The sequence below is a fragment of the Bombus flavifrons genome, chromosome 15 (genome assembly GCF_040668555.2).
Source record: "Bombus flavifrons isolate JBK064 chromosome 15, iyBomFlav1_principal, whole genome shotgun sequence".
Taxonomy (NCBI): domain Eukaryota; kingdom Metazoa; phylum Arthropoda; class Insecta; order Hymenoptera; family Apidae; genus Bombus; species Bombus flavifrons.
In genome coordinates this window covers 10,742,944-10,767,992 of record NC_138456.1, presented here as the reverse complement: position 1 = coordinate 10,767,992, position 25,049 = coordinate 10,742,944, and the positions used below count along the sequence as shown (strand labels likewise).

The following is a 25,049-nucleotide window of genomic DNA, read 5'->3' as shown; positions in this document are numbered from 1 at the left end:
CGTCTGCATAAGAAACATTAATAGATTCCTACTTTAACTTCCTACTTCTTGCGTTCTGCTTAAATCAAACAAAGGTGCCAACTTGCTGCCATTAAGATATTACGACGCTTTCTTTATACTCTCCGATACAATTATAATTACATTTTTCATATGCTGATTGAAGATTAACGACTAGTAATTAACAGAATTACATAACTGGCTTCGTTGTCGTTATCCAAAAGTGTTGGACAGTTTACAAAAAGTAATTATCATTGTTTAGCAATGTCTGTCAATATTATATAAAAATATATGAGAAAGATAAGTGATCCCAAAAGCGCAAGTTTAGCCAAGACAGCAGGGCAGGGCGTTCACGAGGCGCCACGACGACGGCGTCTCATCGATCTGACTAGCCGAATACCGCAGCCACTTACAATATACACAGAGCGTATACCAATGCCATAGAAAATCCACGTATCTGCAGAGAAAACTGCCAACTACTGCAAACAGTACGCTTGTGCCATCATAACATTTTTAATCGTCCACTTGTTTCATTTCCTATTTGACAAATTTATTGTCTTTCATATAGAGATAAGTTACTACTTCTATAAAAACTACATATTAATATTCTCATTCTTCTCCCGTTTTACATTTTCCATTTCTTTCCACAAATGTTCCGTTTAGCAACACTGAGGCATATAACATATAATAAAAGTATAAACATTCCAATAATTTACCAGATATACATAATGAACTAGGAGAAAGGCACAAACATGAAAAAACGATTGTAAAATACTGAATACCTGCATTTTATTGAAATAAATTTCTCTTTCATAATCTCCACGATAATGATAATATAATGTTACCTGTGCTGAACAGTTAACAAACGAAATAGAGCAAACACGGGAAATTAAAAATTACCAAAGCAAATACAATTAAACGAATTAAACAAAAAGAAAGAAAAACATACATCTCCTCGATCAATTTCAAATGATTTATTACAGAGACAAAAATTAAATATATTGTGCATTTGGAAATTGTCATACATCTTTTTCATGCTACCAACGATTGAAAAATATTCTACAGGGACTTAAAATTTTGAACAATCTTTTCTAAGTAATCAATATATCAAATGATTAATAATTCTATAGCGTTTTCCTCTTCTTTTTCGACGAACACAATGCCATCTTGTGCTTAACCGTAAATTTCAGCTAGTGCAATCATATGATTGTACACTAGTCGTACTGTTCGTGTGTTGTGTAAATGTTAGACGTGAAATAGTGTTTTTAATTATTTAATAATATTATAATTGTACAGCGTCTTAAATACGAACGAATTAAGAATAAAATGGCACGATAGATTTGTGTCCATTTTCCTGTACCGTGACAAAATCATATAGATCTCACGAAAATGACAAGCAAAGATGAAGAGACATTTTGTAAAAAAATGCAGAAAGCCACCAGAGAAATTCATTCAATTAGTGACGCATTAGTAAATGCAAAATTAGCGTTTGGTAAAGCACAATCTTTTTAATTAACGTATCAGTGAAATTTAAATTTTCATTTTTTCATATAGGTTAATAGAAATGACATATAATATAATATAATATAATATAACAATAAATCCTATATGAATACTATTAAGCAATGCAATGAATATTTATTCTAAGATCATTGTGCAATAAACTAATGATAGATTAGATAAAACTTAAAATCAAATGATATCAAATTAAAAATGACAAATATCACTGATTTTAAATAGGTATTCTTGAGGATTCTGTATGGGCTGATGGTCTTTTGGTTTTCTATGAAATTTTTCGATATTTGGAACTTGCTATGATCAGGTGCAAACATACAAAAGTAGGATCACTTTTACAGGACGAACTTCGTCGTACCGAGGCGTTTGAACATGATCTTGAATTTTATTTGGGAAAAGAATGGACAAAAAATTACAGTCCTAGGTAAATTCTTTTGTACTATATTTATATTTCTACGTACATACGTACTTTCAAAAAAGATTAATATATAATTAATTTACTATCGGTCGCTGAAAATATTTAAAGGCATTCGTGAATCATTGACAAAATCGATAGATCCTCGATTTAAAATTTGGTGTATATTTAATATCTTTTCCAGGGATAGTGTTACCAAATATTTGAACCATTTAAAAGAAATCGAAAATACGGAACCCATTTTACTGATTGCATACATTTATCATCTGTACATGGGTCTTCTAAGTGGTGGGATTATTTTGCGCAAAAAAAGACAGGTTATGCAAAAAATTTGGCCATTTAGAGGATCTCGAACGATTGTTAACAATATTACAGACTTTGGAAACAGTAATATTTATGAACTTAAACGAAATATGCGCGATACTATGAATAATATCGCAGAAACGTTGGACGAAGATACAAAAAATAAACTTATTGAAGAAAGTAAAACGGTGTTTGCATTAAATAATGAGATTATAAGAAGTATAGAAGGTACAAGCACTGTCCTTATGAAAAAAACGATGTATTTTGTTATCCCTGTTATGATATTTCTTTTAGCCTTTTTTATATCTTTGAAGAAAGTATGATAAATATATATCTGTTTTAATTATATTATATCCGATTTTATTTTATTTATATAAGAATAGTTTTTAAGTTTGATTTAGATATATCTCTTATTAAACATGCGTTCAACACGTGTACATATAAATACTCAACTATGGTGAAACAATCTAGTTATAAAATAAAAGAAATTAAATACCCTCTGTTGATCTTTCAGAGATCATTTCATAATTTACTAATTTGAATTAAAGCGAAATATACAAGATATTTTATTACATAAAAAATAAGTACCTATCAAGTGAAAGTAAACACATGTATATGTATATTATTTCGTTGATTTCATCACATATCTAAGCGTATTTTTATCGTACTTTTATTTAATATCCTGTTGCATTTCATTATAGTAGTAGGCTGGATATATAATAACAAAAAAAGTCCTTAAATATCTAATAATTAAAAACTAGTGATGTATATACCTTGTACTCTGTTATAATATCTGACAAGATCGTTTGAACACCAAAACCAATATGCTGAGAAACATTTGTGATCTCAAACAAATGTTTAAAATCATATTTAATTATAAATCTTTGTACACTCTATCATCATTTAAACTTATATAAATATTCTAAAAATGTATGCACAAAAAATGTACAACCATCGCGATATAACCCTGCTGAGTATGACTATGTCTTCTAAAATCATTTTAAAATAATTTTATAAACAATCAAGTATTGCTTGTTTGTCAAATTTAAAGTTTGCCCAAGTCATTGAATAATATTCCATAGAATGGTTTTGGGCTTTCACGTGATCTATTGGGAAGAAACGCGATGCGTCGTGATTCATTAGCACAAACGGAGAAGGTATAGTTTTTAAATCTGCTTGCAATTTATTTGCTGCTTTGCCAAATAATAAAGATTTTAAATTTCCATCGGGATATTCTGCATTCCGAAATTCTCTGGATATTTGATCTGTAAATCAATAAAATTCTTCATTATATTACACAATCTCTTAAGCTTACAACTAGCGCTAATTACAATATTAAGCAACAAACCTTTCGATTCCATACTTAGAACTTTAGCTTGAGCTTTATAACTAAATTCATTGCATTTTACAGACTGGATAGCTGGATCCATTAAAAATGAATATGATTGTTGATTTTGTGGACTGTCGGTTAATTGTTTGGCGAGTATGGCTGATGTTTCATCTTCATTCTGATCCCCGAATAGATTACGTTTAATTGCTGCTTTGGGCATAACATTTTTACAATCATGTACGCTACGTCGATTCCTTGCTGGTGAAGTATTACATTGTCGAAAGTTTTTAACGTCTTTGAAGCTTGGAATATCGTTCTGGAAATAATTTACAGTTACATTAAAATTATTTTCAACGACATTAACAGAAATAGGCGATTAAGCAACAGATAGTTCAATTACCTGAACAGAATGAGTAAGTAATTGCCGTTTATTCTTTGGAACAGTGTCAACGTCACCCAGAGATTTGTGTCTGTGTCTTCGTATAGTGTTTGCATTTTTCTCACGTAAATGTTTCTCTTGTATCCAACGTCTCATTCTCCTATTTAAAAATTACAATAGCAAAATAGAATTTTTGAGGCACATCTTCATTATACTTTTTATTCTTTTCTAACATCTAAACTAATTGCTTTTTTAACAATATTGTATATATGAACAAGGACATGACATCATGATATAAAGGATATTAGATAATAATGTATACATCATGTCAAAATAACTTTTATCTTTTAGGCTTTTGAAATAATTTATTACCTTACAAAAGGAATAACCATGAAAAATGCATTTGGACCAACTCCTGTTTTTACTTTTGGGGTCATATCTTTCTTGTTATTAGGTAAATCAGCAAGAGAGAACCATTCTACATTTTTTATTTCTTTCCTTGTTTTTGGTTGAAATTTCGTATCTTTTTGTACACCACATATTATGTACAATCTTACCAATTGCTCATTTATTACCGATTCAATGTATTCATTTTCATCTATTAAATTTGAAATATCAAAACCAGTTTCTTCCAAAACTTCTCGAACAGCACAACGAGATGGATCTTCATCCTCATTAACTTTGCCTTTAGGAAAACTCCAACTACTTTTTGCCCAATAACTTTGAACAAGTAACACTTTAGTTAAATCTTCGTTCAATACAATCGCTCCAAAGGTTGGAACATTTTGTTTATAATCACGCCATTGTTCAAGAATACTATCTATGTTAGCTACATGAGGTTTTAGAAACGGTATATGAAAAAAAATTTGCGTGGCAAATTCTCTCATGCTACATGGTCTCAACTTTGGATTTTCATCTGTACAATAAAAATCCAAATAAAACCAATGAGCTAGTTCGATTTGAAAACATATTCGAACTAAATCTTTCCTCTCTTCTTCAGGTACGTTGATAATAAATCGACTGAAAATATCAAAATCCCAAAATACTTTCAATACAGGATGAGACAATGTGAACGAAGTTAAATAATGGTATGAAAAAATGTTTTTTGAGAATTAAGTGTAAAAATTAACCTGCTTAAATCGTCGAGTATGTCGGATGGTACTGAATGATCCACCATTTCAGGAATTAATCATACAAAAGGAAATTTCAATATTCTCTTTTATAATAAAACTTTGTAATCGCAAAGTACACACACAATCATCGTATATAATCACACTTCAAACGTTAACATAAACTACCTCAATCGAGTTCACTTATACTTTATACCATTCCATTCTCTTTTTCAATTGATTCGCTCTATGATGCCATCTAACCTCCTTTCTGGACATTCCTATACCACGGTCGTATAAAAACATGTTTACAAAATTACACGAACGTGATCCGCAAAATTTGAGAATCAAATATATAATATTTAACAAGTTTAATGATAAATAATATTTCGAATATCCATTCGTAACAATATTTATTTAATTACAATTTAATTTTCAAACTCGTCTAAGAATAAAATTAATTTGTATTGCTCTTTTATTTTTTATAAATCACTTAAAAAGACACATTTTTTACAAGTGTATATACATACATACATACATATATATGTGTGTGCGTACATAATGTTAATTTATACATTTGTGATATGTTTCACTAATTAATTAGTTTTAATATTTGTTCTAATATATATTCTATGCTCTCATTATTATTTATCACTTTCAAATCCCATATATCTACATCATCCAAATTACATTCAGTTTCTGAATCATCAATACCTGTAAAGTATATTTTATAATTAATAATGTATAAATACATGCAAATATAATCATAATCAAACTTCCATTATTTCATTCAACAATTAATTTTTGTTACCTACCTGGGGTAAACAGCCAGCCACGTTTGTTTCTAATTGAATCATCTGATTCAATGCGAATTATTTTACATATATTTTTAAAATTTTCCATAAACCATTGTATATCAGTCTTTCTTCTTGTATCACTTACTATCCATATAGGTTTGCTATATGCTAAAACAAATTGGCATATGATATTGTATAAAATATTAATTTTTAATATAAAATCATTTCATACCGTTATACATTTCTAGAGCTGCACGACAAAAATAGCCATAATCTTTGTTCCTGATGTTTTCTCCCCATTTTGCCATTTCAAGGCGATAATTTTCTTTGTATTTTCCATCTCCTAAAAGCTGATCGATATCCAGACCAAGAGATTTAGCCCAGTGAAACTTAATTGGTCCAGACAGTCTTATAATTTCACTCTTATCATGTCCAATTCTATTAACAAATAGATCATTCAACATGTTAAATTAACATATTATTATTATCATCACAATCATATTGTCCTTAATTATTTTATTATGACTAGAAGCTAATCACCTTTCGTGCAAAGCATTTGTAATATAATCTTTCCCAGATTTTCTTTTACCACTGAATAATAAAATTATTTGTGGTTTGAATGTTCCTTTATGGCTTATTTCACGATCATCGGGAATATTGTCAGTCGCCATATTGAATTCGCACTATTTTACTTAAATATAAATTTGAATATTAAAAGATCGCATAATCGTTCGTTCAAAATATCAAAATTTATTACTTTATATAAATAAACTTACATATATTTATTACAAATGCACAATGCTTATTGACACAACAAATATGTTTCTGATTTCTTCTATTAAACGCCCAAATACTTCTAACTTCTAATACGAAATGAGAAATTAACATACTTATAGATAAACTTATTTAAATTCTAGGAAGTATGAAACAAGATCAAAGTGCACATCCGAAAAAAAAGAACAATAGCAAAAAATCTTGGAGTACAAAAGGTTAAATTCAAATGGAAATTTTCAAAAAGGTGCAATCTCTATGAGTATAATACTCGCTTGAGTTATATAAAAAGACAGTGAGGAACTTATTATTAATGGAGTGTATTAATTGAAGAGCTTAGGAGATTGACTGATGGAATCGCTGTGTTTTTTAAGCTTTAAATGACGCACGCAACTATGTAGAATTTAGGAGAAAAGATTTAAGTGAATTTCCCATACTTCCTAAAAATCATTTATTTGAGAAAATTCCGTAAATTTGTATAACTACTTAAATAATTATATGACTCTAATTATACTGATGAATTTAAAAGTACTAAAATAAATTTAAGAACGCTAGTTTCTCACGATGTGTCTATTTAAACATTGATAATCATATAAACAGGGATACTCAACCTACTTTCAATAGTGTAATTTTCTGTCACTGACTGATATATTAAAATCCCCAGTTTCTTAATATTACAGGCCCTGCTAAATAGCATGTAGCTCTTAAAAAAACTGTAACTTCTTTTGTTTACTGACAAGTTTTTTCATACAACAATAAATAAGGCAGATATTCATTTGCTAGATCAATCTGTATATTAGTTACGAGTCAAAGAATTATAAAATATGTTTAATAGTTTTAAAATTTTTTTATTACAATAAAATCATATATATATACAGGAAAGTTATTTTTTAGCTTCACGAAGAGCCTTACGTTTCTCTGCCCTCTTCAATTGTTCTTTGGGTTTTAAATTGTGCTTCTTCGCAAAGCGTTGGTTTCTTAAGAATTTTAAATCCATCTAAAAAAATGTCAAATGTCATGAAGTCATATTTTGATTAATATAAACGATGTTACCGATAAAACAAATCTTAAAATCACAAGAGGAATTTCTTGATAACATAACAAGCAATTCTGTTTATGATTAAAAAAGAAAAAAACTATTATTATTATTTAATAAATTTAAATCTTACACCAAGCGTAGATTCATGCCTGTAACGTTTTGGCTTTTTGATACCATTACGATGAGCTTTACGATCTACAAACCAGAAAGAACCAGGTAATGTTACGTTTCCTATTTTACATTTTAAGATAAATGAATTTTACTTTTCATGCTTCATAATTATTCACACTTACTTTGATTATGATTGGTATGATTCTTGGACTTCGCCATTTTTCTCTGTTAATCAATCTAGAAAAATAATAGCTTTAATCAGTTACAACATAAAATGTCACAAACAACCTTTAAGGTTAAGAGTTTCTTTGAAAATAGGATTATATTCTGTCATGAATTGGGAAAAAAGACTATGAGAAATTAATACAAAGTATTTTTACTCAATTGTAAAAAATAATATAATAACATAGTTATGTCATTTACATAGAAGATGATTTAGATATAATAAATTTATAACAAACCTACGGGAGTTCTTCCACGCGTGCTCGAAAGCGGAAGTCTAAAGTGAAAAGAGACAGATTCGTAGTGTGAGAACGACACTAGCGCCAAATATACATATTTCTCCTGCACTATTTCTTTTCCTTCTTTCATTAAAGTTCAATTTAATAACATATGGTCTTCAAAAACGGTAAATGAGAAACGTAATAATATTAAATATATTTAGTTATTTTAATATCCTTACAGTACATAACATTTTTTTAACGAAGTTGACAATGGCTTAGTTAAAGCAGAATTATAATACTTTAAAGTGTTCTTTGAAACAAATAACATTTAAACATTATAAAACATTTTATACACATGATCATTTTCTATTTTATACAGATATATTTTCACATTAATATATTCACTACTTATGCGAAAAAACACAGAATAGCATTAGGACTAGCGGCACAGCGGTTTATAACATTTTATATTATATATCACTTTGTTATTTACAGTTATTTAATGCTTCAATTCACTAAACAGGCGCACGTATGCTAAAATATAGGTATAATAAACATTAAAGTAATGTTATCATTTATGAAAGACAATATTAAAATAAAAAAGTCATTGGTGTATTAATATATAATTACACTAAGTACAATAGTAAACAGTCCTGCTAAAATAAATATTATATATTTATTTATGATGCTTTGTACTTTGTCATTTAATGACCATCTTTTATTGATGCATGTGAATATGTGTGCATATCTCTCAGAGGTCACAAGTATGTACATGTTCATTGGTATGTTAAATAAATTGTTACTTTTTACACAAAATTATTTTTAATATAATATTTACAAAAACAAATATAAATAAACGTAATATATTTGTTTCGTCATACTAACGCTTTAAATAAATGTTAAAATTAATAATAATTACATCACATATCTAGTTACTAGTTTGTTTCAAACAAACTTTTCTCATAAAATATAGATAAAATTCGTACTTAGTATTTATGCAACATGTACATATCTTTATAAGTTATGAAATGCTTAAATAAATTATGAGATAGAATAATTCATAAACCTGAAACTTTTCTTTGTAATGTAATCCAATCCATGATTTTTTGTTGGAGTTTTCTCTTCTGTAATAAAACTTCAGCAGCTTTTTGAAACTTTTCTTCATTTCTACGTATATACATTCTTGCATCTTGTTCTAGTTGATTGATTTTCTCAGGACGTATTTCTACCATCGACAACATCTCCGTTAAATATGGATTGAAACGGAAGTAAACGTTTTCAGGCAGCAGATCGTTCAACATAATATGCACAGCTACACGGTATATTAAACGTTATTGACGTGTAAGTATATGTTCAATACAAATAGTGAAATAAATATGTTAGAAGTTATTATGCAAATTAATACCTTCGGTATCTGTCGCGCTATCCAAAATTTTATAAAACTTATCTTTCCAACTTGAAATCGCTATTTCTGTCGTTTTGCTGTTGTCATAAATTTGATTTGGCGTGCGACCAGTTCCGAATGAAACCACACAATGAATTGGATTATTTGGCCATAATTCTTTAGCTTCATGTAACGCGACTGCACATGGATTGTTTACCAGTATACCTGCATAAAATTAGAGTATTTGAACACTTCACTGTCAGTCTTGTTTTATATGGTTAGGGTTAGGGTTAGGGTTAGGGTTAGGTTTGAAATCTTCAATGATTATGAAATACATTGATATGTACCTCCATCCTGATGAAGGTATCCACCACATTTAAATTCTTCAAAATAACTAGGCGCTGCTGCAGATGCTCTAATAGCTTCCCATAATTTATGTTTATGAGATCCTAGATATAAACTTTCGACTCTATGAGGTAAAGTATAATTTCTGAATACATAGGCCGTTACACGTTCTTGGTTTACAACAGCAGATATAGCTGAAAACTAAAAAAAAAATAGCTATTGTATCATAGATGGAAGATTTTTTACTTTGAACAATTCTCAATAAAATAATACAATATTTTGTTTATAAGTAAGAAATAACATACATACTTTTGGACCAGCAGGATCATGAACTGTTTTTATAAGAACTTTGTCTCCTATATTCTCTTGCAGTAATTTTTCCCAGAGCTCTGTATCATAATATCCATGGCTCCATACCAAATTACTCGTACCTTTTATTGCACTTTGAGTAAACACTTTAGTACTTAGTTCCTTGTATAATTCAGATATTTGAAACAATGATTTTCGTTTATGTCCACCTGTAGACAATATTATTAGTAAACTATATGTAAAATGACAAATGGTAAACAATATTAAATTTTAAAAATAAATGTTGATGATTATTGTAATCAAACAAGCATACTATATACATACCTAAAGCAGCAGCAAGAATAGCTCCTGTACTCACACCACATATGTAATCAAACAGTTCATGAGTTTTCTTACCCGTCAATTGCTCAAGTTTTTTTAACATTTCTATAACTAATACTCCACGCACACCCCCACCATCAATGGAAAGAATTCTAATACCTCTGCCAGGCAAGGGTTCAGTATAACCCAATACTGCTAATGCTTCTCTAATAGATGCTGTGAAGTTTAAAAGCATTCAGAATACTCTTCCTCGTATAGTTAACAAGATAATGTCTTTAAATCATCATATACCTTTTGTTTGTTCATCTTTAACCTTTCGTCTAGTTTTAAGCAATATACTTATTGCTCCTCCTTTAATCGCATAATGTCTAGCTTCTGGATATTGATCAATGTGTGCTAATAAATCTTCGATCCTTCTCCAACGTGAAGCAATTGATTCAGCAGTTATTATACTATTCAAGACATGATTTGTTCTAGACGCAATACTGTGTTTTGGTATATCTTTGTGAATATTTACTTTCCACTTTGGTGGTACAACTAATCTGGCTGTTTTACTTTGTACAGAATTAAATATACCAAGAAACTCAGAAATAATTTTTGATATTGCTTTGTTTTGAAGTTTACTCTCTTGTATATTATCTTCATGAATTTGCTAAAAGAATCGTTGAATACGAGGAAAATAAGATCTTTGAGTATGTCGCATATTATCCAAAATATATTACTTACCTTTTTACATTGAACAGAGCTGGTAGTTAATGTCTCTTCCTCTGGAGCATTCAGTATTACCTTCTCTTTTTCTATTTTACTAACGTCACCTTGTTTTGTACCTAAATCTTTATTATTATTCATATGTTTTGAAAATTCAAGTGCTGACAACTTCTTCAAAGTATTTATTTGTGAATATGTTACTCTTTGTAGAAAATCTAACCAATATTTGGAGAAGATAATTTGCAAATTTTTATCATAACCAGCTTTGTTTAAATAATCTTTCAATTGCGATAGAAGCTTCGAGTGATTTTGCATGGACATCTTCATTTTCCACAAAGTATTTAAACGATTTAATAATTTATTTTTATTAACACTTCCATTATAACCTTTATCCGTAGCACTATCTGTCAACTGTCTGTAAGTACAAAGAATTAAACATTTATATATTTATCACGAGAGCAAATTAACAATATAAATAATTAATAAATATAATAAGTAAGTATAATTATAAATAAGTAATCAATCAACATGTTTTCATGTTACGTATGATTGTTCATAAAATGATAAAAATAAGTAACTTTTGTGAGTAAGTTGTACACACTACAAAACATGATGCAAAATGATTTGGTAATCGCTTAAATCAGATGATGAATTTTTGCGAAGCAAACTCATTGGACAAGTGTAACTATTATTAATTTAACTTTATACATTAAAGCACAAACACAAGCGCATGTGCGTCATGTTATATAAATAACAAAATGGTACAATTAAGACTGGGAAAGGAACTAGAAGGATAATTTTTTAATTATGATAATTCTTGAACGAGGGAATACAACTTAACGTTCCATAGTTTACCTTGATAAAAGGAGAAGCCTTTGATAATATTTCACACTGTAATAATATGTTATAACATTTCGTGTCATTCTTTATTTGTTTCGTTGTATGAACGATGAGAATATGGGAATGATAAAAGTTTATCACACTAGTGATTATCGATTCGCTGAAAATCTTGCAAAACGATTCGTAAAAATTGCTGATACCGATTTCCTTTTCTGCAATAGTTTTAACTAATGTCACTTCGTTATTACGAGTTCATTTACCGAATCATCTTGAAATACTAAATAGACAATAGCTGATTCTACTTATATAAAGAAATGCTGACGCAATTAGAGGGGCTCGTTTTGTAAATAACATGGCTCGATACCAGCCCACCAATAAGATTTGTTGATAACCATGTACCAACTTGACTCTACAATATCAATACACCGATGAGGACAAGCGCCGCATGTACCAATATTGTTTACATCTTTGTTTACGATCTTTGCACGTAAACATAATAGTGTTTATGTTACAGGTCTGGGTAATTGTACGCGAAATGCATTCCGCGATCAATTGAAGAAAACAGCGATGAATGAAAACAAATGCATTTAGACATTGTTTTTGTTTATCATCGGTGAGACATAAAGTTTATTCAACTTCCATGCTTTATTATTCTTCAAATTCCTAACAAAATTCATTAATGAATTGTTTATTAACTTTTCTTTTCAACTACTATTTAAGCAGTAACGTAATATCGCAACTAGGGAATATAACTATTTTAAATCGTACGACAGTAGCGCTCTTATAATGGAATGATAGAATTAAATTAAAAGTTTGAATTCGTTAGCTCTAAAACAATATATATTTTTAGAATATTTTCGTTTATTACTTGGTGAAAACTGTGCTAAGACGTCCAAAGAATATTTTTTCGTCTTTGACGTAAAGATAGTAAAAGGCGAGCAATAAATAAGACATGTCTTACGACTGTATAAAATATTAATACTTTATTTTCCATTCGAGTGTGCGTCACACTACGCACTGTGGGATATGTACAAAGTTTGTCGTACCGAAGCTTTCACTTTCGCCTGGTACAACCAATCGCGCACCTATCGATTAAAAATCATATTTTTACGTGCTAGGTTTAAAAAGTAACGCATAAGTGTGATTGTTACATCCATCTTGATTTTTCATAACTCTTTGTTTTCATTCTTCTGCACACTCTTTCGCCGTGAGTGAGATTTAAAAAAAAAAAAAAAAGCTACACATGCTGTTTCGAGCGGTGTATGCGGTGTCTGAGGTATATCAGTGGTATGTCTATTGCGTTGCTTTACTGCGAACGAAAAAATCGGGGAAAACAACTGACGAAATCTACGAAATAAGAAAACAACATATGTAATAGTATGTATAGTGATCGATGCGAGTTCGTCATTGAGCGCGTGCATTATTATTTTCGTCCGTCGAATCTGGCAGTGAATCCTCATTAAAGAGGAAAATTGAGCTTCAATCTCTTCTTGGTACGAGCTTCGAATGTGTCTATTGATATACGCGGAGCGTGGCTAAGATTAGGATTGCTGAGAGGAAGTGTAATCACGTGACGTTGAATGAAGCGAAACTCTGTACTCGCATCGAACGAAGGAAAAAAAGAAAAGAACATAATCGGATTCTCGCGTATTCCACGATTATTCGTGGAAGAAGAAAAAAAATTAAAGAATTTCTGTGGCGCTAGATTATTTTTCGTTCGGTGATATTAAAGAAGGAAAAGAGTGTCGCAAGCTCGTCGTGTTCTTACTAAGCTAAAACAGGGGCGGAATAACGGGGTTGTTCGACTGGAACGAGACGCGATTTAGGAACAGGCTCGCAACCTAGGATCACAGATCTCCAAACAGTTCTATTTTATGACAAGTGCAACTACTTTATCATCGTTTCGTTTATCATTCGTTTTTCTTCTTCGCTTTTGGAAATTATTTTACTATGTATTTTTATACATGCTTATATCTATACCGTTAATAATTTGCCTTTTTTTAGGATTCGTCCATTCGTAATTACACGATACATAGTGTTATTATGTAACAAAATAACGAAGAATATTGTGCAAATGAAGCAAATAAATGTCGATGCAGATTTATATCAAAAAACTAATATAATGGTAAAACACCAAGAGACACGAATCTCGAAAAATTAACGTAAATAAATTCGATATTATAAGAACTTTAATAAATCAATCTAAATTCCACGTACACATACAGGGACCTTTAAAACGAAACAGAGAGTTTCTTCACAAAAGATTGTTTAAAATCGATGCGAATAACTATTTTCACGGATCCCAAATCGAAAAAGGAAATAAAAGACAAATTAGAAGACGACTATGTAAACATATGTAATATCCTACGCATATAGCCAATATACTACTAATAAAATAAAGGTCCATAAAAGAACCACCACGATAAATTCCACAATTAAATACGATTCTATACGTTTCTAACAAACGGATATAAACAAAATAATGTTCTTATTTTTCCTCCGGAATTCCTTCGAAATTTATAAATTTCCTCGAAGAACTTTAACTTCTAGCTAATATAATATAATAAATTTCGAATGGACGATTGGCGAAAAAAGAGGCAAACTTTGAAGAAGTATTTCTTCGAACCTCGAATTTCGATCGAACGTACAAGAAAATCTGGGACCCTGCATCAAGGCACCGTCATTTTCGGTTTACAATTGCCCGATGTAGCTCCGATGCGTCCCTCCCCCGTCTCTCGACAATGATCCCATTCTTCCAAGGTACACAATGATACGTGTTTAAAATATACAAATATATATGTACATATACGTATATACATTTATTTGTATATATACGACACATAGTATACGATATATATACAGATACATGTATATATTATAAGGGCGTGCACAGAGAACGCATTATCGTACGCTAGTAGTACAAGTATGAAAATGGTCAGCCATGCGTACACCAGACTGCATATCATTTGCTTTTTCTTTCTTTCTTCTCTTTTATATTATTCGATCTCTCTCTACGTTGTACTAGGATTTGGTTACTTGAAGAGTATGTTACTAACTAGGTTTCGTTCTGTGGCACTGGGCTATTTCTGCCATTTTCTTGTGTTCTGTTTTTTTTTTTTTTTTATCGTTTTCTTACTTCTTAGTCGGAATGCGCAGATTGATTTTTATTGAGAGCGGACGAAACGCGTGTACCTCTTCCCGTCCTGTTCTCCTCTTAGCAAGTTCTTCTTCTAATTCTCTTCGTAGCGCAAGTTCGTTTCGTTCATTTTTCAAGTTCGAAGGAAGAAGAGGAACTCGCGTTCCCCGAACTCCGGTCTCCCCCTCTTTTTCTCTCCTTTACTCTACTCGACGCATTTTAAGTACTAATGGGTTCGTGGATTATTTATCTTTTTACTATTTCCTTTTTGTTTCTTTTTCGATGAACATTGGACGCTAGCCTCAACTACTGTCGTTTGAGTTGTTTTCATTTTCATGACATTAGACATTGGGATTTATATTATTTTCTCTATTTTTATCGTTTTGGTTTTGCGTCGGATAATATTCTGCTTCAACTACTTGGCAATCTAATTATACGTACATACAGCGTAGATTAACGAGGATAGATTGATTAAACGTTTATATTTTGTCTTCTAAAAGGGAGTTTATGTGTATAATAACGTTAAATACGTTGGATGAACGATAGTAGTTGAGGTTCAACACTTCTGGTGCTGTGGATCTGTGCGATGAGAATCTTTCTTTTTGGTATTTCTTTTTCTTTCTTTTCTTCCTTTTTTTTCTTTTTGTGGTTTGGAGTTACAAATTTGGAAAGGGGTGATTTATGTACAAAGACCTAAATTCGAAAATTTCCCTTTAATCGTTCTAATTTTAAGAATTTTACGCATTTCGAATAACAATCGATGACTTTATAAAATACACGGATATCAAATTTCATTGTTTTCGAGTATTCAAATTCTTATTTAGACTACCTTGTCCTAATTAGTAATTGAGACGTGTTACATCTTCTGATTTTGTACTTTGAATCTTTCTTCCAAATGCCTGTTTCTCGAACGAACACGAAAAAGACATTCGCTATAATATATAAATGAAATTTCTATAAAATCTCATATTCAGCGGTTCCATGCACTTCTAGCAAACCCACAGAATAAAAATCACAGCACCAAAATAGTTCAATTATTAGACAACGTTTAAACGTGCGATTCTACTCGTATTTAAACTCCTCGTCCAATTTCTCTTTCTCGATTCTATCGCACTGCCACGTTACTCGACACTCTATCTTACACGGACTACTGTGTTAACTTTTAATAATACGCCTCGTATAGCTTTCCTACATATTTACAATCGCGGTTTTGGGAGAAGAATAGCCAAATGCAGAGTGCTGGTTTCGAGCATGCAAAGGTTAGACTGACTCGGTTTAACAATCAAAGTCATTCTTTTATCAAGTTCTTTAAGAAAAAAGAAACTCAAGGATCAGCAGAAATTATTTTAGCCTGTCTGGTGCACAGACAGTAGAAATTCCATACTAATTCGCTATTTTGTCATTTTCGCGATGTTTCCTTTAATAGATCGAATAGCATCGCGCGTAATAGTTATACGATACATGCTACAAGAAGCCATCGTAAATCAGCTTTATGATATGCATAATAATATGTATTTACATATTAATATATCAAAAAGAGTTAAAAAGATGTAATCTGAAATGCATATACAAGCAGATTCGACGGTAAAAAGTTATTTATAAATCTTTTTTGGAATTTCGAAACCCTCTGGTTACGCCGTTGAAGCTTTTCTTCCCCATTTTTTCCTTTTTTTTTTCTTTTTTGCTTACGAAAAATTCGGCACACACGCATGTACACGCACGTATAACCCACACATCCACACACCGCGCATCATCGAGCGTTCACAAATGCACATCGGGCGTGGCACAACCGATCTTAGGAACCGAGTGGAATAAGCGACGGGTTGTGCCGCAACTCCCGGAAGGAAAACACATTTGGATTAACAATTATTGTAAACGTAAATACAAAAAAACAAAAGGGAACTATATTTTCCTTTTTCTATCTACTACTCTAAAACGCTTCCCTATTCCATTCGACATCTCGCTGTAATAAACTCGCACGCGCGATCAACGTTTTCTCTTTCTTCGTACTCCTCCTTTTTCTCGTATCATACTATCTCTCTTCACTCGCGCGCAAGCACACACCTCGTGTATATATAATGTGTACATATATATATAACTTTTCTCGTATGTATACCTATGTACAAAACACTACATGACTGGATTTGACTATATGAACTTTTTATTCCTTGTTTTCTGTATTTCTTCTCTCCCCTCTTTTGCTTTTCTTTTCTCTTCTTTCTAGCCTTATAGAAAAGAATCGGTCCGCATTTTGTTTAATTTTTCTTTAATGGTTTTCTCTAATTTTCTAAACGATACACGAAATTGGCGCGATAGCTTCGTCGTCCGGCTACTAAAAGTTAAGTGTACAATTCTATTGCGAAATAGATGCACAAAGCGTATTGCATAGCCTTCCCTCAACGGCACGCCTTCCGGTCTCTTCTTTTCTAATTCTACTTCTGGTCTCTGTTCTCCTTCGACCATCATCGAAATTATCGTTGAAGCGTTTCATATCTCTTGCTACTTTTCGGTCTCTCTCTCGAAGATGCTACTACAATCATATGTTTTATTCTTTTTATTCGTTTTATTTCTTACGTTCGAGTAATCTCAGTGTCTCTCTTTTAACCATACATTTATCTCTTTCTTCTTTTAACAAGATTTAACCGTTGAGTTTTAAATTACACGCAGTTTACTTTTGTTCCTTTTTTCTCAGATACTCGTCGATCTGTTATTAACCTTTCGCAGATCAGTTTCTTTTCTTCTTTTCCAGCTTCGAATTAACGCGATGCGAATCCGATCGAAAGCTGACATTATCGTGAAAGTTGCCGAACGTTTTAATATCGTATGCAGAAAGAACATTGCATGATAATTACGTGAATGTTTCGGGCGGGGAGGGGGGGATGGAGAGACAACGAAGCGAGAATGGAGTACATGCTCGCGTCTCGCGATTCTTTCTATTTTGTATAACATTCGATACTTAAATAAACAACGCTCAAATATTTCACATTCGACTTACGTTTCTCCGACGAACATCTTTCTGTAAAATGAAATCTAACTTTCAAAGGGCTCGATTATCGAATCATTGTCTCGAACGGAAGTATAAAAAACAGTTCAGACTTTTTTAAGTTCCGCATCTTCGATCGATCCACTTTCCCTGCTGCAACGCCAATAGAGGGCGTTCCATCCCAAAAGAAAAAATAAAATAAAAAAGTATTATAATAATAAAAGAAAAAGTCTCAGAAAACTCTAGATCATGATACGAGACGACACGTAGTCTCTGTCAATGAATTGAGAACAAAACCAATTCCGATGTCTTGAACGATCGGATGCACACGAATATTCGCGAATAAAAACGCGTACAACTAAATAACAAAGGGGGCCCATCGAGACCTTGGACCCTCGCGCTCGCTATCCGGCCCTCTGCATATACATACGCATATATGTATACACACATACATACACACACGCGAGCACACACACACATGCATACATATATATATTATATATATATATATGTATATGTATATATATATATATATATAAATTGTGCACGCGGAATTACGATTCGTTTTGGGACAACGCCTCGGCATTGATCGTTGCTCGATCTCCGAGTAAAAATTATAACGTATATCCGATAGCTTTATCTAGATAGATCGACTAAAACTCTTATGTTTCGTGTTTTTCCATCGATCACGTGCTCTCTCCATCGGTCGAGCCCACGAAAGATAGTGCTCCTTCGCTCGCAAGTCGCTCAACAATCAGCGAATAATCGAACCTGCGTTCGAAGGGAAGTGGCTGTTTAAAAAAGAAAAAGAAATGTCCCTAATCCGTCGATGTCCCGTTTGGGTTTACGAATCTTCGCGATGAATCTACAGAATCCGTACAGAACACTAAAATATCGAACACGTTTCGAGATCTGTCTCTCTCTTTTCAAAGACGATTCTGTTCACAGTGGTGACGAAGGGAAACCAAACGACGATTCGGTCGAGCAAACACAACGTATTTTATATATCTATGTCTCTTTCGCACGTGCCTGCGCGTTGTATACTCTTTGCGTCTCAAGAATTGTCTCGCGCGTTCTTTAGCTCGAACTTTGCCTCGTCCCTCTTGATTCTCTTCGTGGCCGTGGGTCCCTCAGCATCGTTGTCGTTGTCGTCGTCGCTGCTGGGCATCGCTTGCTCCTCGGCCTCTAGGCTCAGCAGAGAGTCACCCTGGCCAGAGTTTCCCTCAGCGGCGTCTCTCAAAAATGGACGTCCCTCACATCGGTCGGCGTGCCCGCCTTCTCGTGTTCCAGGATCTTCTCCTGGCTGGTTATCTCGTCCCCCAGAGGCCTCTGCGACGTGCCCGAAAGAGATGATCCGGTCACCTGATGGCCGTTCCCGCCGGTACCGTCGGCACCCACTGCTTCAGATACCATCTCTTCGATTTGCTCCAGGCAACCTTGCAGGTAGTCCTGGAAGAAGAGGAAACATCGATCGCTCTTATAATTGGCTTCTTAGATACGGCTCTAATATTTCGATCAGGGGCATTCTGAGAAACGTAGCGGGTCAGGCTGGTTATCCGGAGAATTGAGATTAATAGATTTTGCGGAATATAATAATTCTATGTTTATAGAATGTAATACTTGTTGCGATTCTTGTTAGAAATTGGAAAGAAGGCGATCGATTTATGAATTGTTAGGGAATTTTGTTGCACGGCCAAAGGAACAGGAACGCGTAAGATAATTCGATTAATTAATCGAGCTAGCGTGTAATTTTGATCGACAAGAGAAAGTTCCAAGAAGCAGTTTCAGAGATCGTTCGCGAATCCAGCCAAGACGTGGCGCAAAAACGTGCTGATGAGCGGAGTGTAGCAGGTGTCGGGCACATGTTTACGGGGGAAAAAAGTCACAGCGTGACGGGAAAGGGAAAAGACGATTCGAAACACGCGCAGACTATACATTCATAATGCGCCGAGTGCAAATAAAGTGCACGCGTGAATGGCTCGGCATGGGGTCTACGTCCTGTAAGCGCAATATTTTCGACGACCACATGTGTTTAGAAGCAGGAAGGAACGTATACCAAGAACTATGTTGGCCACCTGCCCCTCTGTTCATTCATAATCTCCAACCGTCCAGATTCGAACCAAAGTGAAAATCAACCTCTCCACGTGGTTTTTTAAACGTTTGTCTTTCATATTTGTAACGCAGTTCGACGAGAGACGAAACATTGAATAATTTCGACGTTTATCCATGCGCGAAACTTCACCGATACGTGCTCCATATGTTAACGAGAACGAACCATTTGCAATGTTCCCGATCTTTGTTTTAAATTTAATTTTTTCTTTTTTTTTTTTTTTACTTAAACGTTTTCCTTGAATCGTAAATCGAATCTGACGAAAGCTCCTTATTCCGTTATTTCGATGGATCTCTTTGCAATTGAACTTTGTTAATTAAAACTATCTGATAGATCTCACACAGAAGCAGACACACAGAAGCTGTCACGCAACGTTTATTTCCGACATTTCGGATAAACCAGGTGCAAATCAAGTTGCGATTATATCTACTCGCTGACAGTGCTATCCGAGGTTTCTCTCGGGCGTCGTGAAATAATATCAACACGAGGACAAACCTGTTCGATAGCCGTGATGCGAGTTAACTCGTCGAGGAGGCCGGCCAGCCCGTAACCGCTTTTCCCTGTCCAATCGAGACCGTGGAGGGCCGCTGCGACGCTCGCCGCCGCGATCATGCTCGGCGTATACATGGAGAATTTGTATTCTGCAAAAAACATGTCCATTATCGAACTTATCGTCGAAATTATCTGTCTTATAATTATTAAAAATGATATTTACTAACTGAGTTTCAATTCCGTATAACGTACTCGTAAAAGGATCCTGTAAACGTTCAAATACTTTCGCAGGTTTTGCTTCTAATTATCGAACGTAAGTAACGGCTACTAATGGGTGTTGAGCGTTTCGGTACAACGCCAACGAAATTTTCAAACGTTCCGTGTAATACGTTCGTAGAAGGATCGTACAAGCGTTGGAATACTTTCGAGAGCAACTGCAACTACTCCCTTAACGTGTTTCAGCGAAAGAATTGGAATAAAAAAATCTGATTGCACTCGCGCGCATCGTCAAGTGTAAACAGTAAGTTTCTCGACACTCACTCACGTGCATTAACCTTATTCCCATTGCATCCACATCCACCTGCATAACATCCACCGTGCACATAAAACTCCCTTACATTGCTCCTTAAATTCCAAACACACATCTTCTCAGCCATTCCAAGTAACACGAACGGCATACGAAGTAGCCGATTCTCGACGAACCGGCGAGGAACCTTCTTTCGAAACATCGAAAACACAACTAGAAAAAGACAAAAACACGTTACTATTATTTCCAAAAAAAAAAAGAAAGAAGGAAAGAAGAGGATAGGATAGTCCAACGTTCGATCGTATCTCGTCGCCGAAGCGCGTTAACAGAAGCGGCCATGAAAACGAATCCTAGAATTCCGTGTAACGTTTCATTCCACGTTCTGCTAATAAAAAATCTGCTAATAGAACCGCAGGTAGACACGTCCCAGGAAAAGGGTATTCGAAACAAGATTTACGACGTTGAAAAGTCCGGCCTTGGTGGTGACAAGCCCAAAGGTTACCGACTCGGCAAACACCAGAACGCAACCTACAACTCTCTCTTTATTTCTCAACTTCCCTCGCCCTTTTTAATACGGTCGAGTTCCATCGTGAAAGCTTTCGCCACCTTAGCAAGCCGTGCTAATCTCCACGCTATTGCCAGTAAATTTGAAAATGGGCCATCGGCAATGACAAACAATTGCCAAGTAATGGGCTACGGGGTCTTTTGTCTTCGTTAGGTTTAGGTACGAATTCGGTCCCGGTAATCACCTAACGGTACACCCACCTACCTGGCCGAAAAACTGCCATCCCGGACTTTCTAATGCCTTTGTTGGCGGAATAGATTGTTCTTCTTTTTCCTAATTTGCTCTTTTACACCAAATTATCGGCAATAGATACCTGTGTCGACCAAGACATTCTGTTAAGATTACGAAAAGTATTCGATACCGGTGACAGAAGGGTAGGAATTCACGTACTTTGTCGATATTCGCGCTGAACACAGTACACCTTAAAGTAACGTATACTCCCGGAAAAGAAACGAAAAGGAGTCTAAGTACGTCGTACTTATGCGACGAATAAAACTTCGTCGTACATCTTATACGGTAAATACGATATCGAAGAAGTAAAGAGACCGGCCGTGTCGTTAAATCGATCGGTTTGATGAAACGAGCTTGAGGATTGGACGCAGCAACGGAGCGACATGGACGACGAGCGAACTATTCGTAAAGCGGGCCTCGAGATCGACAATAAACGTGACGATCATTGACGCGATCGTATTCGTCCTTTTATGCCGGTAATACATAGTCCGGCGCGCGTTTTGTGTGGATTTTTCTCAAACGCGAGCGCTATTCATTCATGGAAAGATGGGAACAGGTTCCTGGACAACCGAAATGTCCGATGGACGAGCTGAAATTCAACGGGGAGCGTGTGTGCGCGCACGCACACGCCGTAATAAAGCCATTAAGAATGGAATTCCGCGAAGCCGCTCTTAAATTTGCAGAGCCGCGAAAGAGAAGAGGAAGAAGAAAGAGAGTTATAAAGCTGGTGCAGGTGCGTTCTGTTGTCCTCGGGGATGGCGAATTACTATTGGAGAACGGCATTCCTCCATCAAGACCACCCCCGCTCCATCCATTTCCATTCTCTTTTCTTTTTCGTCATACTCCGATCGTACTTCTGCAACGGATTTCTGCTTTTTTTTTTAAAATCTCAATTCTTTCGTCTCTTTCAGGTTTCGCTCTTCTCTCCTGCTCTTCTTATCTCTGCGTAGCATCCTCGTAGTCCTGTGCAACGTTATCCGAATCTTTTATTTCCTTGTACACTCTATTCGCATACACGCAGCTTCTTCCCTCTTTTCATCTCAGGGAGATGTTTTTCTGCGACTTTTCCGGATTTGATTTTCTTCCTTTCCTCTCGCTCCATGACTATTTTTACGTGGTTCTCGAGTTCGTTCGCGCAATTCCATGCTCTCCGGGTCTTCTACCTTCGTTTCAAGGTTTCGATATGATTCCGTCCGTAGATCTTTCTAGAAGTTGGTCGCATACTTCGCCTTACCTTGCCTCGCCGTTGTTCTCTTTCGGATGTCTACTTCGTTCCATCTTTCCCTCAGGACCGCTTCTCATTCTAGCGGCATTTTGTTCTTGCTCGTGTTTCCTCGATGGTCTTCCTCCCCCTTCCTTTTCTTCGCCTCCCTATTCTCATATTCATTTTCGGCTCCTTTCCTCTTTAACGTCCTCTCCTGCCTTTCTTTTCATTCTACTTCCACGTCTCCTTTTCTTTTCTTCGCTTCTGAAAACACGACTAAATTAAAATCTCTTCTCTAGTTGTTTAACCGACATTTTTAGAGCTCTCATCGAGGCCTGCGATACATCGTAGAGCGTGAAACCGACAGATCTAGCGCGCTAATATTCGAACATGCATCTCCTCCTTGCGACATCGTACGTATATATGGAGCGACGACGTATCGTTTCACTTCCTCGTCAAAGAAGTGGATCGAATGTCGTCGTTTTAGCTCGTGAAAGATCCATACGCGAATCCAACGTTAACGAAAAATAAAAAAAGAGAATAGAGAGGTGTTGGCGCGAATTGCATCGATGCCGATGACGAAAACAATTAGTTCGAGCGCGTCGTGCGCGTTGCAGGGGCGTGGAATGGAAAAAGGCGATCAGGGAGTAGGTTCACGGACCTTCCGCGATTCAAGGAAGCGGCTGGAATTCGTGGCGCCGCCGTTTGCTTCTCTTTTCGTCGGTGAAAAAGAGGGTCAACCGACTCGAACCGAGCTCGGCGAGCTACCTAGTTTGGCTCGTGAGAAACAATCATCGTCTCCCGGGCCGCTTCTAGTCTTTTCTCTTTCTTCAACAGGGACCACCAGAGCCGGCCAGACGACGAAGGACGATGGTCCTTGCTTTTTGCCATCCCCGCTTGTAATAACAACCGACTGGCAGCGTCCAGAAGGGGATTTAAACGTGTCTTGCGATCTCGTCGTGTTCGACGCCCCCTTCTTCCTCTTCTTCTTCTTCGTCGTCGTCGTCTTCTTCTTCTTCTTCTTCTTCGCATTCTTATTGCTTTTGTTTCTCTTGGTTCCCACTCTTCCTCTCTTTCTCGCTCGCTCTTTCGTTTCTTTCGATTTCTTGATTTTCCAGCGAGACTCGAGCGATCGTTGTCGTTTTAAAACAGCTGTGTTCTTCGCGGACGTCGATCCGTCTCTACTTTCATTTGTATAACTGATTTGTATAATTAGTAGCATTTTGCGGAATTTTTTGCAAGTTACTCGAGTTTCGTACAACATATTTTTCCGTCTTCGAAGATAAGATTCCCTTTTATACAAAGAGTCTCGATACAGATACGACGATTCGATCGAAGATTTTTATCCGCGGTTTTGTCAAATCGAAGGTTGTATCACTTGTTGCTACGTAATTTATTCTATTGGCTCTTAACAGACCCATGTGGTCAGTGACGATCATCGCACGACTATTCCGTTTACGCTTCGTTCATCGTTATTCAACGTGATGGCGATAAATGTGTCGAGATTGTACAATGCATCGTTATTTATACATATTTGCAAGGTTCTGCTTATGATTAACGACGATAAGAAGACGAAGCAAAAATTTAGTGTCGAGGAGGACTGTTTTACGATCGTGTAGCTCGTTATTTCGAATTTTCTCCGAAGCCTCTGCTCCATCCTTAATTTTCTCCTACTATTTGTACTTG

The 25,049-nt window shown here is 34.7% G+C and overlaps 6 protein-coding genes across 10 annotated transcripts in view; 1 reads left to right on the top strand and 5 right to left on the bottom strand.

Moving 5' to 3' along the window:
- The first annotated feature begins 1,186 nt into the window (after positions 1–1,186).
- On the top strand, positions 1,187–2,573 carry Ho (heme oxygenase). Its single transcript, XM_069128128.1, has 3 exons — positions 1,187–1,489; positions 1,738–1,936; positions 2,112–2,573. The coding sequence occupies exons 1-3, from the start codon at positions 1,387–1,389 to the stop codon at positions 2,551–2,553; spliced, it is 744 nt and encodes a 247-aa protein (XP_068984229.1). The 5' UTR covers positions 1,187–1,386; the 3' UTR covers positions 2,554–2,573.
- A 668-nt stretch (positions 2,574–3,241) lies between these two features.
- DCP2 (decapping mRNA 2) lies at positions 3,242–5,368 on the bottom strand. Its single transcript, XM_069128127.1, has 5 exons — positions 5,070–5,368; positions 4,312–4,959; positions 3,961–4,099; positions 3,579–3,876; positions 3,242–3,495 (listed from the first exon to the last, which is right to left on the bottom strand). The coding sequence occupies exons 1-5, from the start codon at positions 5,114–5,116 to the stop codon at positions 3,242–3,244; spliced, it is 1,386 nt and encodes a 461-aa protein (XP_068984228.1). The 5' UTR covers positions 5,117–5,368.
- Positions 5,369–5,505: 137 nt separating this feature from the next.
- Pmvk (Phosphomevalonate kinase) lies at positions 5,506–6,746 on the bottom strand. The gene is made up of 5 exons (XM_069128130.1): positions 6,622–6,746; positions 6,386–6,536; positions 6,078–6,283; positions 5,864–6,013; positions 5,506–5,762 (listed from the first exon to the last, which is right to left on the bottom strand). The coding sequence occupies exons 2-5, from the start codon at positions 6,514–6,516 to the stop codon at positions 5,641–5,643; spliced, it is 609 nt and encodes a 202-aa protein (XP_068984231.1). The 5' UTR covers positions 6,517–6,536; positions 6,622–6,746; the 3' UTR covers positions 5,506–5,640.
- Positions 6,747–7,459: 713 nt separating this feature from the next.
- RpL29 (ribosomal protein L29) lies at positions 7,460–8,365 on the bottom strand. Of its 2 annotated transcripts, none has more exons than XM_069128131.1 (4): positions 8,228–8,365; positions 7,949–8,003; positions 7,786–7,850; positions 7,460–7,613 (listed from the first exon to the last, which is right to left on the bottom strand). In XM_069128131.1, the coding sequence occupies exons 2-4, from the start codon at positions 7,983–7,985 to the stop codon at positions 7,500–7,502; spliced, it is 216 nt and encodes a 71-aa protein (XP_068984232.1). In that variant the 5' UTR covers positions 7,986–8,003; positions 8,228–8,365; the 3' UTR covers positions 7,460–7,499. The 2 variants fall into 2 exon arrangements, with proteins under 2 accessions (XP_068984232.1, XP_068984233.1); XM_069128132.1 differs by having other exon boundaries at positions 8,232–8,319.
- Positions 8,366–9,181: 816 nt separating this feature from the next.
- On the bottom strand, positions 9,182–12,473 carry LOC138187394 (calcium-independent phospholipase A2-gamma). Of its 2 annotated transcripts, none has more exons than XM_069128125.1 (8): positions 12,132–12,473; positions 11,295–11,691; positions 10,860–11,220; positions 10,572–10,784; positions 10,248–10,456; positions 9,941–10,139; positions 9,615–9,818; positions 9,182–9,521 (listed from the first exon to the last, which is right to left on the bottom strand). In XM_069128125.1, the coding sequence occupies exons 1-8, from the start codon at positions 12,197–12,199 to the stop codon at positions 9,268–9,270; spliced, it is 1,905 nt and encodes a 634-aa protein (XP_068984226.1). In that variant the 5' UTR covers positions 12,200–12,473; the 3' UTR covers positions 9,182–9,267. The 2 variants fall into 2 exon arrangements, with proteins under 2 accessions (XP_068984226.1, XP_068984227.1); XM_069128126.1 differs by lacking the exon at positions 12,132–12,473 and adding an exon at positions 11,820–12,002 and having other exon boundaries at positions 11,295–11,687.
- A 6,266-nt stretch (positions 12,474–18,739) lies between these two features.
- CycD (cyclin D) overlaps positions 18,740–25,049 on the bottom strand; it is a 135,757-nt gene continuing 129,447 nt past the window's right edge. The window contains exons 7-9 of one of the 3 annotated variants that reach the window (XM_069128768.1): positions 21,382–21,576; positions 20,841–20,986; positions 18,740–19,684 (exon numbers count right to left, since the gene is read on the bottom strand). In XM_069128768.1, the coding sequence (XP_068984869.1) occupies positions 19,472–19,684; positions 20,841–20,986; positions 21,382–21,576 (554 nt within the window). In that variant the 3' untranslated portion in view covers positions 18,740–19,471. Of the gene's footprint in view, positions 19,685–20,840; positions 20,987–21,377; positions 21,577–25,049 lie in introns of all 3 variants that reach the window. The other 2 variants (XM_069128769.1, XM_069128770.1) reach the window with 2 other exon arrangements.